This window comes from Centropristis striata, chromosome 7 (assembly GCF_030273125.1).
Source record: "Centropristis striata isolate RG_2023a ecotype Rhode Island chromosome 7, C.striata_1.0, whole genome shotgun sequence".
NCBI lineage: Eukaryota > Metazoa > Chordata > Actinopteri > Perciformes > Serranidae > Centropristis > Centropristis striata.
Window position 1 is genome coordinate 10553211 of NC_081523.1, and position 13442 is coordinate 10566652.

At 37.5% G+C, this 13442-nt stretch overlaps 1 protein-coding gene across 1 annotated transcript; it reads left to right on the plus strand.

Moving 5' to 3' along the window:
• The first annotated feature begins 1906 nt into the window (after nucleotides 1-1906).
• pik3ip1 (phosphoinositide-3-kinase interacting protein 1) lies at nucleotides 1907-12075 on the plus strand. Its single transcript, XM_059337669.1, has 6 exons — nucleotides 1907-2195; nucleotides 2366-2494; nucleotides 2944-3060; nucleotides 5353-5541; nucleotides 5666-5744; nucleotides 10387-12075. The coding sequence occupies exons 1-6, from the start codon at nucleotides 2084-2086 to the stop codon at nucleotides 10601-10603; spliced, it is 843 nt and encodes a 280-aa protein (XP_059193652.1). The 5' UTR covers nucleotides 1907-2083; the 3' UTR covers nucleotides 10604-12075.
• The last annotated feature ends 1367 nt before the right edge of the window (nucleotides 12076-13442 follow it).

Sequence of the window (13442 nt, forward strand, 5' to 3'; positions counted from 1 at the left end):
GCAGGTTTGGGCTTTTAGTCCATTGTGGTGTATGCTGCTAACAATAATTTTAGTCAGATTAGAGCGTGCACTCCTGACAAAAAGTTTCAAATCAACTGAACTTCAGCTCAGTTAAGGTAGGTAAGTCAATTTCTGATAAATTAGTGATTATAAAAAAAATAATTCTCATCAGATTGGTGGTGATTAAGGTCCATTTCTGCCAGGGCGAGAAGGAAAATATTAAGAATTAGCCAGGATAAAATGTTATCGCAATCAAGTTGTTATTTTTTTTATCTTGTTAATTAAGTAGATCAAATATTAAGTAGATGAAATATTCCACTTTATTTGACTATTCTTTTAAAAAAAAAAATGTCCTTTATTATTTTTATTATTAATTATTTTTTATTATTTTTTTCAGTGTTTTCAATTCGCTTCCACACTGCAGGTATTCATTGGCTCAGTCCCATATGTGTCCACCCTTTGATGTTCTGGTGACTTGTAGTTTGGCCCAGTGCATGCTGGGAGGGGCTCCTGCCCCCTGTGACCCTGAATGAGCGGAGTGTGATGGAGAGAGCTGGACAGATGCTGTGTGTTTATTCTAGTAATTGCCTGAAACGGGCAAGCATCTATTTGAAAAGTGGCTTAGTGAACATTGACTGACTCAGCCGTTGGCTGCCCTCTTTTACCAGTCAGCCAACAATGACACAGGGCCTCTCTGCTGTGAGTACACAGCTCCCTTTGCACCGGCAGATACAGGCAAATAGTGGCAGCCAGTGGCGGTTCTAGACTAATTTTCCTGTGGGGGCCAAGGAGGGGCCAGTGTTTAATCAGAGGGGCACATAAAAAAACAGTAAAGATGATATTTAAGCATTCAAAACCCTTATTTTAGCGTATTTAAAAATCTCTTAACCCATTGAAGCCTGAAACGCCTGTAAAACCTCTGGGCGATTTTAAAATAGGCCCCTAAAATCTGAAGTTTTTCTGGAAATTCAACAGAAGTGTCAACGCTTCTACTAAATAATAGATTTTTCAGCCTCTGTAGCAGATAGAAATGAAATTCAAAAAGTATTTGAGAGCTTATACAAATACTACAAAACGACGTTCCAGGCTTCAATGGGTTAATTTACAGATTAATTGATTGAAACAATGAGACTTACCAACAATAACATTAATTACAATTAAACTATTACACAATGCACACATTCTGGGTTCCTTTTGTGTACAATAACAAAAAATAGATAAGAATTGTTCAGTCGTTCTTAGTTATAAATTGATTTTTATGCATTATTAATTTGACACAGGGGCCACAGCAGGGGCCAAGGGCTTCTTCACAGGGGCAGTGGCCCCTGGAGGCCCCTGTGTAGAACTGTGGCAGCTGTCCTTTATCATCAGCCTCTCTAGAGTCCTCTTCCTCTGAGCAAGGCCAGCGGAAAAAACAGCCTCATGTGGTGCAGAGGAAGCCTGGGAAACTTTGGACAGATGCAGCAAGCACTTAGAGCCAGATAAGACTCTGCAGTTGGATGAGGATTAAAAATGGAAAGTAATGACTCAGTGTGTTTTCAACTGAAAATGGAAATCAGAGCAACTATTTATAGACGGGTACAGAAGATGCAATAAGCATGGAAATTATTGTTGGATAGGGATAAGGAAAAAGTTTTGAGGATGGATTATAGAAGTTACCACGAAAAAAAAATCTTGCAGCTTGAACAAAAATGTGAATGAACTTCGCTGACTTCTCCTGCTGATTGTTTTGACGATGTGTTTTTTCCTCACAAGGCTGCATGACCTGATACTTTGCCAGATTATTTTGCAGTTGATGTTCTTTCCTTTGCGTGTGTGTGTGTGTGCGTGCGTGTCTCTGTGTGTAAACCTGGTGAGGCTTTAGGACCTTGAGGTTTGTGCTGCAAAGGGCAGCTCCTCCTCCCACAGAAGGCTGTTTACGAAGAAAGCTGAGCTCCTCTGACAAAAACAAGGGCTGGGACTCCAGCGAGAAGAGCAGTGTGCCTGGTGCATATCTAGCACAGGCTCTTCGTCCATTTAAAACATTTTTTTGTACGTTTTTCAATTTCTTTTTCTTTTTTAGAAAAAAGGATAGCATCGAACCATGTTGTCAGTTATCTCCGCCCGTCAGCTCTGCAAGATGTTTTTCTCCTTGCACGTTGTTTTCCTGAGCGTGGCCATGGTGGAGAGCAGTGCATCAAATGGGAATGAAAAAGGTAAAAATATGGATTTTATTTTTATTTTATTGTATTGTATTAACTGTGTACAATGTAGCCTGATTAACACCAAAATAGATGCATTACAGTTTATATTTTTCTCTTTTCTGTTTGATTGCACAATAACTCAAATGTGTTATGATCACATGGTATTTTGTTGTTTTTCTCAGACTGCACGAGTTCCAATGGAGTGGAGTACAGAGGGGAAGAACAGAGCTCCTCCTCAGGTCTGACCTGTCTAAACTGGACCAACACCACTAGAGACTATGATGTTACACTCCATCCTGATACACAGACAGGTAACCAACTTGTGTAGATGTGTTTTTTATGCCCCATTAAACGAATTGATTCCTCTGCTGTTGAAGACAGGAAACAGGAGATTTAAATGCCACTGATGTTTATAGTTACAACAGTTTCCTCACAGGATAACAAAACGCTCTTTCATGTTTGTTGTGATGTTCATGTGGTGTAATAATACAGTTCACAGTCTGAAAAACATGCAGAAAAATAAACACAAGATTGATATTTTTACGGCCACTGATTTATCTTTTTATGGTGGTAACTGACTTCAGCCGTTTCCTTCCTTTGTGCTCATGGCGGCCTGCTCATTGTGGTGTGATGAAGTAGTGTTAATGATTAATGAATCCAGTGGTTAACCCTCTCAACAGGACAGACAGACAGAGACAGGTCTATGTTTCCATGAGGCATCAGTAACAGATGTGTGCTGTTTTTATCGTTCCTCCTGTAGGTGTGGGAGATCACAATTACTGCCGAAACCCAGACTCCTCTGAGAGGCCTTGGTGCTACATTGCTGGCCCAGATGGGACAGTCCAGAAACAGTTCTGTGCAGTTGACACATGCAAAGGTAAGTTAACACTGTGAAGTGCAATAATCGTAACATTTGGATTGTATAGTTGGAATCCGCACAGAGAAATTATAGCAAAACTCCCAAACCCGAGCTTCAAAAACCCGACCTGGCAAAGATTAATATGCATATTCCAAATTAATGACAAAACAACAATAAGATGACTTTTCTTTGTGAGATTTTTCAGCGCTCCCTTAATGCTGCCAGCAATTACTTTCTCTTCCCTGAAAAGATCTCATTATTTTAAAAAGTGGGCTAGGGAGAAATAATGAGGGGAAATTTTTTTGTATTGTGCAAATGTTCTAATTAGTCAACACACAAAAAGAGATAGATTGATGAAAGAGGATGCATGGGACAACTTTTTTTTAAAAGTTTCTCTTGGTGCATTTTTTTTTTAGCACAAATAAACCATGTGAAAGATGGATTACTGACTATTTACTGATATCACATGAGTTTTCCCATTTAATAGAATTAGTCTGCAGTAGGTCAGTTGGTCAGAGTTAAACCAGTGTAAGAAGTCTTGTCGACTTTGCTCTTTGTTTCCTTATTGTGTCTGAAGCCAAACCAAGTCACACAATAACAAAGCCCTGCAGTCACATGTCAGAAAGTTCAGTTTAAAGAGAGCCGTTGACCACGCCTCAAACCTCAGCTCATTGGCACAGAGAAGCGCTCTTCGCTTGGAGACAGCAGCTAATTGGCTGCTTCAATTTATGACTTCATGCTCTTTAACTGCAGAGTTCGTAAACAACACCTTGTGTGGAGGAAGTGGAAAAACGAGTTAAAGAGCAGATCTGCGAGCTGAACCTTCCCGTCCCCTGAGACAGAGTGGGGCATACTGAGCCTGTTTATGTTTGGCACAGATCTAAAAAGCATGCGCTGAACTCTGGCTGATTTACGTTCCAACTTTATGAGAGCAGTTTCAGGGCTTTCATCCTGCTGGTTAGAAGGTTTTTGCAGTAGTAATTGTAACCACAAAATCCAGAGCATGCACCAGTAAGTGCATTACTTCAACACGTGATCACCACACACTATTCAAATATCGTTATAGTTCATATTGTGTGAAGGACATTTTCTTGCAAATGAACTGATAAACTTTTTAGGGAGAAAATACCCAGATATGAAACTTTCTGGCCAATTCAGCAACTAACAATGAGGGCACTTTATCATATTGATGCAAAAACTGAGCAGCTATAAAGCAGCACAACCAGTGGTGGTTCTAGACCAATTTTACTGTGGGGGCCAAGGAGGGGCCAGTGTTTAATCAGAGGGGCACATTAGCACATGAAAAAAAGGCAAAGATGACATTTAAGCATTCAAAATCTTTGAATGTCTTGAAAAAGACACAAAATGACCAAAAAAGACACAAAATGAGAAGAGAGAATAACCAAAAAAAACCCACAGAAGACATAAAAATGACAAAAAAAAAGACACAAAATGACACAAAAAAAAGACACAAAATGACAAAAAAAAGACACAACATAACTAAAAAAGACACAACAGACACAAAATTACAAAAAAAGACACAAAAAAGACACAAAAAGACACAAATGACCAAAAAAGACACAAAATGACTTACAAAGACATGTAAAGACATGAAAAGGATTCAAATAAAAGCAAAAATGCCAAAAAAAATAATCTTTAAAAAAAAAAAGGTATAAAGTAAGAGAAATCAAAGTCAAGTACAAGCACCTCAAAAGTGCAAAAGAGTACAGTGCTTGAGTAAATGGTATGACATAATATAACTTTACTGTCTGTTCTACATTATAAACAGAAATGTGTCTTTGACGCAGCATCACAAATTAAAACACACTTACAAACACATACATACACAACAACAGATAAAAATGCAATGCAGCATTTTAATTATTTATTTTTTAGATATTTTTTGGGGGGCATTTTGTAACTTTTATTGACAGGAGAGATATTGAGAGTGAAAGGGGGAGACAGAGGGGAAAGGGCTCCGAGCCGGATTCAAACCCAGGCCGCCTGCTTACAAGGACTGGGCCTCTGTGGTATGCGCTCCACCAGGTGTGCCACTGGGAAAGCCCTGCAGCCTATTTTATGCTGTTGAGGATAGGTATTGAAGAGGGGATGAATGATTTCTTATAAATGTTTTTCTGGGCCAGTGAGGTTCTGTATCGTCTGCCTGATGGCAGCAGCCTGAAGGAGCGTACTTAGTTACTTTCCTCCACTGTCAGAACTACAGAATTACAGTTACTCCAACAGTAGCAGACCCACAGCATATTAAATTAAAACTCCTTTAACATCGGCCCTGTTTATTTGTGTCTTCAGAACAAGAATCTACTGCACCGGCAGCGGCTGAATCCCTGAAGCCAACAGGAAGCGTTCCCTCCACAGAGAGCTTTCAGCCGGCCAAATCCGGAGTCTCTCAGGGAGAAGTTGCTGCAGTGCAGCCTGTGATGGGAATCAGCCAGCGAGTGCGCACGGGACCCAGAAAGAAAAAGGACCTTGGCGCGATTGGTATGTTGTTGTTATTGTTGGTGCACTAAAGTTCTAGTTTAAATTAATCTCAGGTAGTTATGCATTGCTGCAACAAAATATGTTTGTGTTCAGTTTTTAAACGTTTCCATTCTCCTTCTTACAGGTTACGTCATCGGCATTGGCATGATGGCGATTATAATCGTCCTCGGAGTTGGCATCACATTTGGCTACTTCTATAAGAGGTTAGTATCTTAATCACATCAGTCATTTTATAAAAGAGGACACAATGTAGAACGTTTACTTACACTCAGAGGCCACTTCATTAACCCTTTATAGGGCGAAGTACTATATTTGGTTACTTCAGTGGATAGCAAAATGGGGTCCCCATGTCTTTCTGTGAGGTCGTAGAACCACATGGATTTCTTCCAGCTAATCAGCAAAGATCAGGCTACATCACAGACGGTGACACCATGACATTTGAGAATATTTCGGAAAAAAAAGTTGCTAGATTTATAGATTTACTAGATTAAAGTGGCAAATGTACAAGAACAAAAATCGCAGATTTAAGCAATTAAAGTGGCAAATCTGTGCGAAAACAGTCGCAGATTTACAAGAAAAAAGTGGGAAAAAACAACTTTTTTCTCGCAGATTCACCACTTTAAATCTCATAAATCTGCACATTTTTTTCTCGTAGATTGGCCACTTTAACCTCGTAAACTTTTTTTCTCAAAATATTATCCCCCTCCCCCGGATGTTTTTTTTGACACATTCCACAGTCCACATTCTGGCAGTATGTAACATCCTCCAATATTCTCTAGGGTTGAAATTTTGAATTTGCAAGTATTTCAATGAGTGGCCTATTAAGGGTTAAGTACACCTGTATAATCTCCTACAATACAAAGCAGTCATAAATGTTAAAACTGTTACAATATATCATCACTATATCACTATAAATTGTGATGTTAAAAAGATTTAGTAGTTGTTCGTAATTTGTACTATATTGAGTAGAAACAGAATACTTCTCAGCTGCTGTTATTAAACATTTATTGACTTTAATAAAGTTGGAAACAGTAATTTATGTTAACAGTGGTGGAATGTAACTAAGTACATTTACTCAAGTACTGTACTAAAGTACAATTTTGAAATACATTTACCATTTTATTTCTATTTCAATTGCTACTTTATACCTCTACTCTCAGAGGAAAATATTCAACTTTTTACTCCATTACATTGAAGAAAATTAAGAATTAGAATAATACCATAAGATGTAATCAACCTATAAATGATGATGTATTATTATGGATCAAGTTACACAGCAGTATTCAAAGTAATTAACATGAGATTCACCACCAGCTGCAACATTGCAGTGATGAATACATTAATGCATCTATGATAATTCAAAAACATAATATACAGTACTGTGCAAAAGTCTTAGGCAGGTGTGAAAAAATGCCTAAAATAATTGATGCTGGTTTGAAGGCAAAGGGTGGCCACACCAAACACTGATTTGATTTAGATTTTTCTTCTGTTCACTCACTTTGCATTGAAAAAATGTTTACTACTAAAATTTATATTTTTGACTGCATTTTATTTCACTTTCACATGCATAACTTTCAGATACATACAATTAATTTACACATTCTCAAGAATGTAAAAAAAAAAAGCCAAACCTTATAAACTACATCAAGGGAGTATTTATGCAGGAGCTGTTGCATTGAATTGTATTACAGTATTTTTACTGAATAAAGTGGCCACTGAGTGTATTTATGAAGAGGCATTTAATGCGTTTTCAGGATGTCATTATTACATCCTGTACATCTGCTGTAGGTGTGACACAAAGTTGAAATGTTCTTTCTTGTGGCTTCCTGTTTCCACTGGCACATGCACTGTTGTTCAGCTTTAAGACATGTGCTGCAGAAACTAAAGCACGAGTGGTTAAAACATAGCGTGCATGTTAAATGGTCTCTGGAGTTTAGAGCATCAGCTGTTGTTCGCATTCCCCAACTGTGCTCTCTGTTGTTCCACTTAGCTGTAATGCAGCCATTTAAATGCCTTTTGCACACTACAACTGCAACAGAACATGGCAGGATTTGAAATGCCTTCAGTCTATTTTAAGCACTCTTATACCATATTCTTGTAGGAGAAGCGAGGGTTGGATAGAAGGGAGAAGCCTTCTCATTCACTGCAGTTATGTAATGCTGAAAATTGATGCCCCCAATGCTGTGATTCCCTTCAGTACAGCACAAAATGCCCCATACAAATCTCTGTTTGGCTGTCAAATCTGATTAGCAGTGCCCCATCTTTGTTGTCTATTTTTAGGAGGTGATTATTAATAAGGAGAAGCGGCATGTTATATCAGAGGGTTTATATCGGCGCTCAGCATACAGTGACATCACTTTCAGTAATGTGATAGTTGTGTGGCGAGCATGTCCAATTCAACTGCCCCTCCACTGGCCTCTGCAATATTAATGAAGAGGATTCTTTTGACTAGACTTCTCCTGGCTGGAGAGGGTGGAATGCATGCAAAAAGGTTCATGCTGTACTCCCACTGGGAGCAGGCTCTTGGCCAACTAGTAGGAGTTGGTCGTGCACTGAAAAGGACACAGACCCCCTGCAGGTCCCCATACACAAGCACTGCAGATACAGTAGCACCCTGAAACAGCCAGAGGCTCTGCAGTGATGAGCAAGTGTTTTAAATCTACGCCATTTGCACGCCCCCAATGTTAAAAATACATATCACTGTGATAACTATTCAAATTAATAGTTGTTGCTTATTTTAGATGCAAAAAGTTTCTGGTTCCAACCAATACAAGTGCATCTCAATAAATTAGAATTTCATGGAAAAGTAAATTTTCAGTAGTTCAAGTCAAACAGTCCAACACCCCCTCTGTGTAATGGATCTATATAATGTGTCATTTCAACTTTTTCAATTGAATTACTGACATAAATAAACTTTTCTATGATATTGTTATTTATTGAGATGCACCTATAAGTAGTCTGGTACTTTACCAGGTAATATTTCGAGAAAAAAGTTGCAAATTTACTAGATTAAAGTGGCAAATCTACAAGAAAAAAGTTGCAGATTTAAGAGATTTAAAGTGGCAAATCTGTGCGAAAAAAATCACAGATTTATGAGGAAAAAAAGCAACTTTTTTTCTCACAGTTTCACCACTTTAAATCTCATAAATCTACGCATTTTTTCTCGCGGATTTGCCACTTTAATCTCGTAAATTTTTTTCTCAAAATATTATTTTCGTATGTTTTTTTTACACATTCTGGCAGTATGTAATACGCTTCAATATTCTCTAGAGTTACAATTTGGAATTTGCAAGTATTTCAATGAGTGCCCTATTAAGGGTTAAAGTGGTGAATCTGGGAGAAAAAAGTTGCTTTTTTCCCACTTTTTTCGCACAGATTTGCCACTTTAAATCTCTTAAATCTGCGACTTTTTTTCTTGTAGATTTGCCACTTTAATCTAGTAAATTTGCAACTTTTTTCTCGAAATATTACCTGAAGTTACCAAATATAGTTCTTTACCTGATAAAGGGTTAAACCCCGCATAAGACAACAAGTTGACAAGTGAGAAAGTAAAAAAGATTCTGGGGAATGTGATATGCTGGAAGATAAAAGTGACCAAGTGTAAAGACTCAGTGGTGATAAACAATTTACAATATGCTGCATTGAAGCATGCAGGTCCAATGTGGTTTGGATCCAAAAGTATATTGCCTTGTTTTTGGCACCAGATCACAGGAGAGCAGCGTCATGCTCACTGTGCTATATTGGAGCAGATAAACTCCTTGCCAGCTCTCTGTTCCCTTTCACCATCTGTCCCTTGAATTTGCTGAAGACCTGGCACTTGTTATCTACTTACAGTACAGTATGTTATCTAAAGCTCCTTATCAGGAATATTTAGCTTGGGTGGCCCCCTGTATCAGACACAAGACTACTTTAGGCATCACTGTGATAGCTATTTTTATTACTGTAGCAGGAAATACCCACTTGACGTTGATTGATTGTTAATTTGCTGAGAGGAATGATTAAAGCGCCTACAATCAATAATGTTTTATTACCATTAGATCACATTTGGGGCTGGGAAATGAATCAAGTTTTATTTTCAATTTCGATTTTGGCTTGGTGTGGCTATGAAACTGCAAAATGCAGATAAAACAATTATTCTTTCACTGCGATGCTCTTGTTTCGTCTTGTATTATAAAATCCGTAGACCCCTTCCTTTCCTTGTAATTTCTACCTATAGTTACAACATAGTTGAACTTGTTTTTTTTGTCTTTTATTTTTGTATTTATATTGTATATTTATTTATATTTAAATGTAAATATATGTATGTATTTGTACATCATTACTATTATTCATTTTTGTTCATGCCTTAAATACAACTTTTTCCTTTTTAATTTGTTTTAATGTTTAAAAGTCAAGAAAATAATCCACTGTTAAAAAGAAAGTCGATCAGTAATTGTGATACAATATTCTCAACTCAAATCAACTCAACTTTATTTGTAAAGCACTTTAAAACAACCACAGCCGCAACAAAGTGCTGTACATAAACAAACAGAACAAGAGACAAAAAAATAAGTAAAACAGGAAATAAACACTAAAATAAATAGATTCATTGCTTTTTAAAAGACAATTTAAAAAACAATAAATAAAAGCAAACCATAAAACACTAAAAACAAGAGCAGAGTCTCATGCGTGGTTAAAAGCCAAGGAATAAAAATAGGTTTTAAGATGACTTTTAAAAATTTGACCAAAAAATCACAATGATGGTTTTTGCTTCAATCAAGCAGCCCTAATCACATGACTTGTACTTGAGACGTAATTCGTATGGATCAAAAATAATAAATCTCTGCTGTTTGTGTTTATTTTCAGGGGTCGGGACCTTAAGAAACAACACGAGCAGCGCGTGTATGAGCGTGAGATGCAGAGAATCACTCTTCCCCTCTCGGCTTTCTCAAACCCCACCTGTGAGCTGGTGGACGAGAACACCATCGTGATCACAGCCGAGCACGAGACGACCCCGGTCCAGGATGGCATGGAGGGCGGGGACCCTCTCATGGGCCAACAGGCTGGGACCCCCGGAGCATGAATAGAACTGTGATGAATTTTCGTGGACCAAAAACACTTCCTCACATCTTTGTTTCTCCTTTCTGCCTCCCTGAGTGACCTCCGTTTTAAAAGGAGTAGGGGAGCAGTACTCGCTCCAAAGACTTGAACTGAATGCTGTGTCCTTTGTGTCCCCTTTTCTTTGGTTTTTATATACCTGAGGCACAAACAAGATAAGCTGTGGACACAATCTTAAGAACTAGAAACCATTAAGGTGAATCTGCTGTTAACAAAGATGTTTTTGAGGTCTTTAATATTCATCTTTGATACATTTGATAGCCGAGAAAAATGAGGTGATATGCTGCCCCCTACAACAGTATGAAAACCAAGTGGATAAGTCAGTGTTTATAATGGTGTGTAATGAAACCAGTTCTTTATAAAGAGATTGTGTTTGGAATGGGGGTTCATAACCTTTTGTTTTCTAATATGTTTCCATGGAGAAGTTGCTCCCCACATGAGGTTTCATTTGTATTGACCTGTTGGCTGTGCCGAGGGAGATGTGGATAAGAAGCGAGTGTGTATAAAGACTGCTTTGTCTTGGTGACACAGATGTGTCCAAAAATATCCTCCTCTGAGACAGGATGAGGGAAAATGAGGTAAAACAGGCCCACTAAAGACAAGGGAAGGCCTCCAACTCTGCCTTAGCAGGATACTTCTGAATGTATTGTTTATCTTTAACCCGGATGATTTTTTTCCCTCTCTTTGTACTTGATGCGGTTACAAAGCATGACGGGCAGTCACATAGTCATAAAAGAGGACCTGCCTTTTTCTTCCACAGGTTAAGGAGTGACAGGAAATTTACAGAGTGCTCTCAGGAAGCATGAGAGACGGTAGATAGTCCTCAGGACAAAACAGCACTGCCGCAAACACAGAACAGAAATCAGAAAATGTCTGTCTTTGCAGAGCGAGTGTGTTGAAGTGCTGAAGAATCCTGGTGATTAGAGTCAGACTTTTGAGTTAAGCGTGCAACGCTTCAGGGTAGAGACGGGGATGGAGTAGAATAGAAACAGTCCAAAGTTTGGTGTTCAAAAACATGAGTGCATGCACATGGTTACCTGCTGTATGTTTGTGTTCAGGAACTATTTCTTATTCCATCTTAACAAGTAGAACTACTGAGTGAAGAAGACCTTTTAGAAAATACTTGCCTGGAAATATAAATCATTGTACACAGAAGATATTGTTACACATCATGCACCGTTACTTTCCAGTGTATGACCAGTTTGTTTGTTACCACTCCACATGATTTTATTTTGTGATTATTGCTGGAGCCACATCACTGGTGATCTTTGGTTACTGCTGCTCCATTATTTTAAATGTGTTGGTTGTAACTATTATTTTCTTCATATAAGCAACGTGTTCAAAAATACTGTTGTTCTGCATCTGAATTTAGTACTTGTGTTTGTATGAATGCAGATTTTTTGACTGCTGAGACTGAAATAAAACATCAAACTCTGACACTATAGTGTGATTTGATCTGTATCTGTATTATAATGTCTTATCATTTAAGGTAGAAGTATTTTTGCACCAGCTCCCTCTGTTGGCAGTTCCTAAAGTTATACTTGAGTCAGCCGAGTTACCTGAGGAAGTAGGTTAAAATAATAAAGTAAGAAGGAAAAGTAGGGCAAAGATCTGAAGAGGCTTGTTAAAACATCTCAACTATTCACTACAGAAACAAGGAACAAGGAAGTTTGGATCTCTGGATATTATTCAGGGGCAGGAAAACACTCTTTGAAAGTGAGATACTCTACATTTCTGAGACATTAACCTTGAACCCAAATACCTCATTTGACCACATTCAACATTATTATGATCCAAAGCCATTTTAACCCTTTATCAGGCAAATACCTATATTTGGTAACTTCAGGTAATATTTCGAGAAAAAAGTTGCAAATTTACTAGATTAAAGTGGCAAATCTACAAGAAAAAAAGTCGCAGATTTAAGAGATTTAAAGTGGCAAATCTGCGCGAAAAAAGTTGCAGATTTACGAGAAAAAAGCAGGAAAAAAGCAACTTTTTTCTCACAGATTCACCACTTTAACCCTTAATAGGGCACTCATTGAAATACTTGCAAATTCCAAATTTCAACCCTAGAGAATATTGGAGGATATTACATACTGCCAGAATGTGTAAAAAAAAACAAACATGAAAATAATATTTTGAGAAAAAAGTTTACGAGATTGAAGTGGCAAATCTACGAGAAAAAAATGCGCAAATTTATGAGATTTAAAGTGGTGAATCTGCGAGAAAACTTTAAATCTCTTAAATCTGTATTTGTAGATTTGCCTCTTGAATCTAATAAATTTGCAACTTTTTTCTCAAAATATTACCTGAAGTTACCAAATATAGTTACCTGATAAAGGGTTAAGGCTACAAACAATGATAATTAACCCTCATGTTACGTTGGGGGTCTAATTGACCCATTTCAAAGTATATTTTCATAAAAATGTAAAATACATTTCTTTTAAAAATCAATGTCATGTCTATTGTATTTTAAATGTATGGTCTTCCCAATGTACATATGAAAAACAAGTGAATTATCCTCATTGAACCATGATCAGTGAGTGGTAAAGAACACCATTTGACTAAATATTGATTGAAATGGTTAGTAATAGAGTTATTGATGAAATATAATCAATGTTTATTGGGAGTTTTTGTTTCTGACACTTGGATAATTAAATTGACCCATGAACATTATTGCTGTCCTGAGTAACAGCTGGGGTTAAAAGTCTGTCTTTGTTTCAATCCTCAGTCCTGACAATTATGCCACTATAATTCAAATAAGTTTGACAAAATGATTGGTTTTGTTTGGACGAGACTGACTA

What these genes read in the sequence shown, in the direction of transcription:
- pik3ip1 (XM_059337669.1), top strand. Translation starts at nt 2,084, where the DNA reads ATGTTGTCAGTTATCTCCGCCCGTCAGCTCTGCAAGATGTTTTTCTCC. An exon ending in CCATCCTGATACACAGACAG is followed by an intron (nt 2,495 to 2,943) that starts GTAACCAACTTG and finishes TTCCTCCTGTAG; the next exon opens with GTGTGGGAGATCACAATTAC. An exon ending in TGCAGTTGACACATGCAAAG is followed by an intron (nt 3,061 to 5,352) that starts GTAAGTTAACAC and finishes TTGTGTCTTCAG; the next exon opens with AACAAGAATCTACTGCACCG.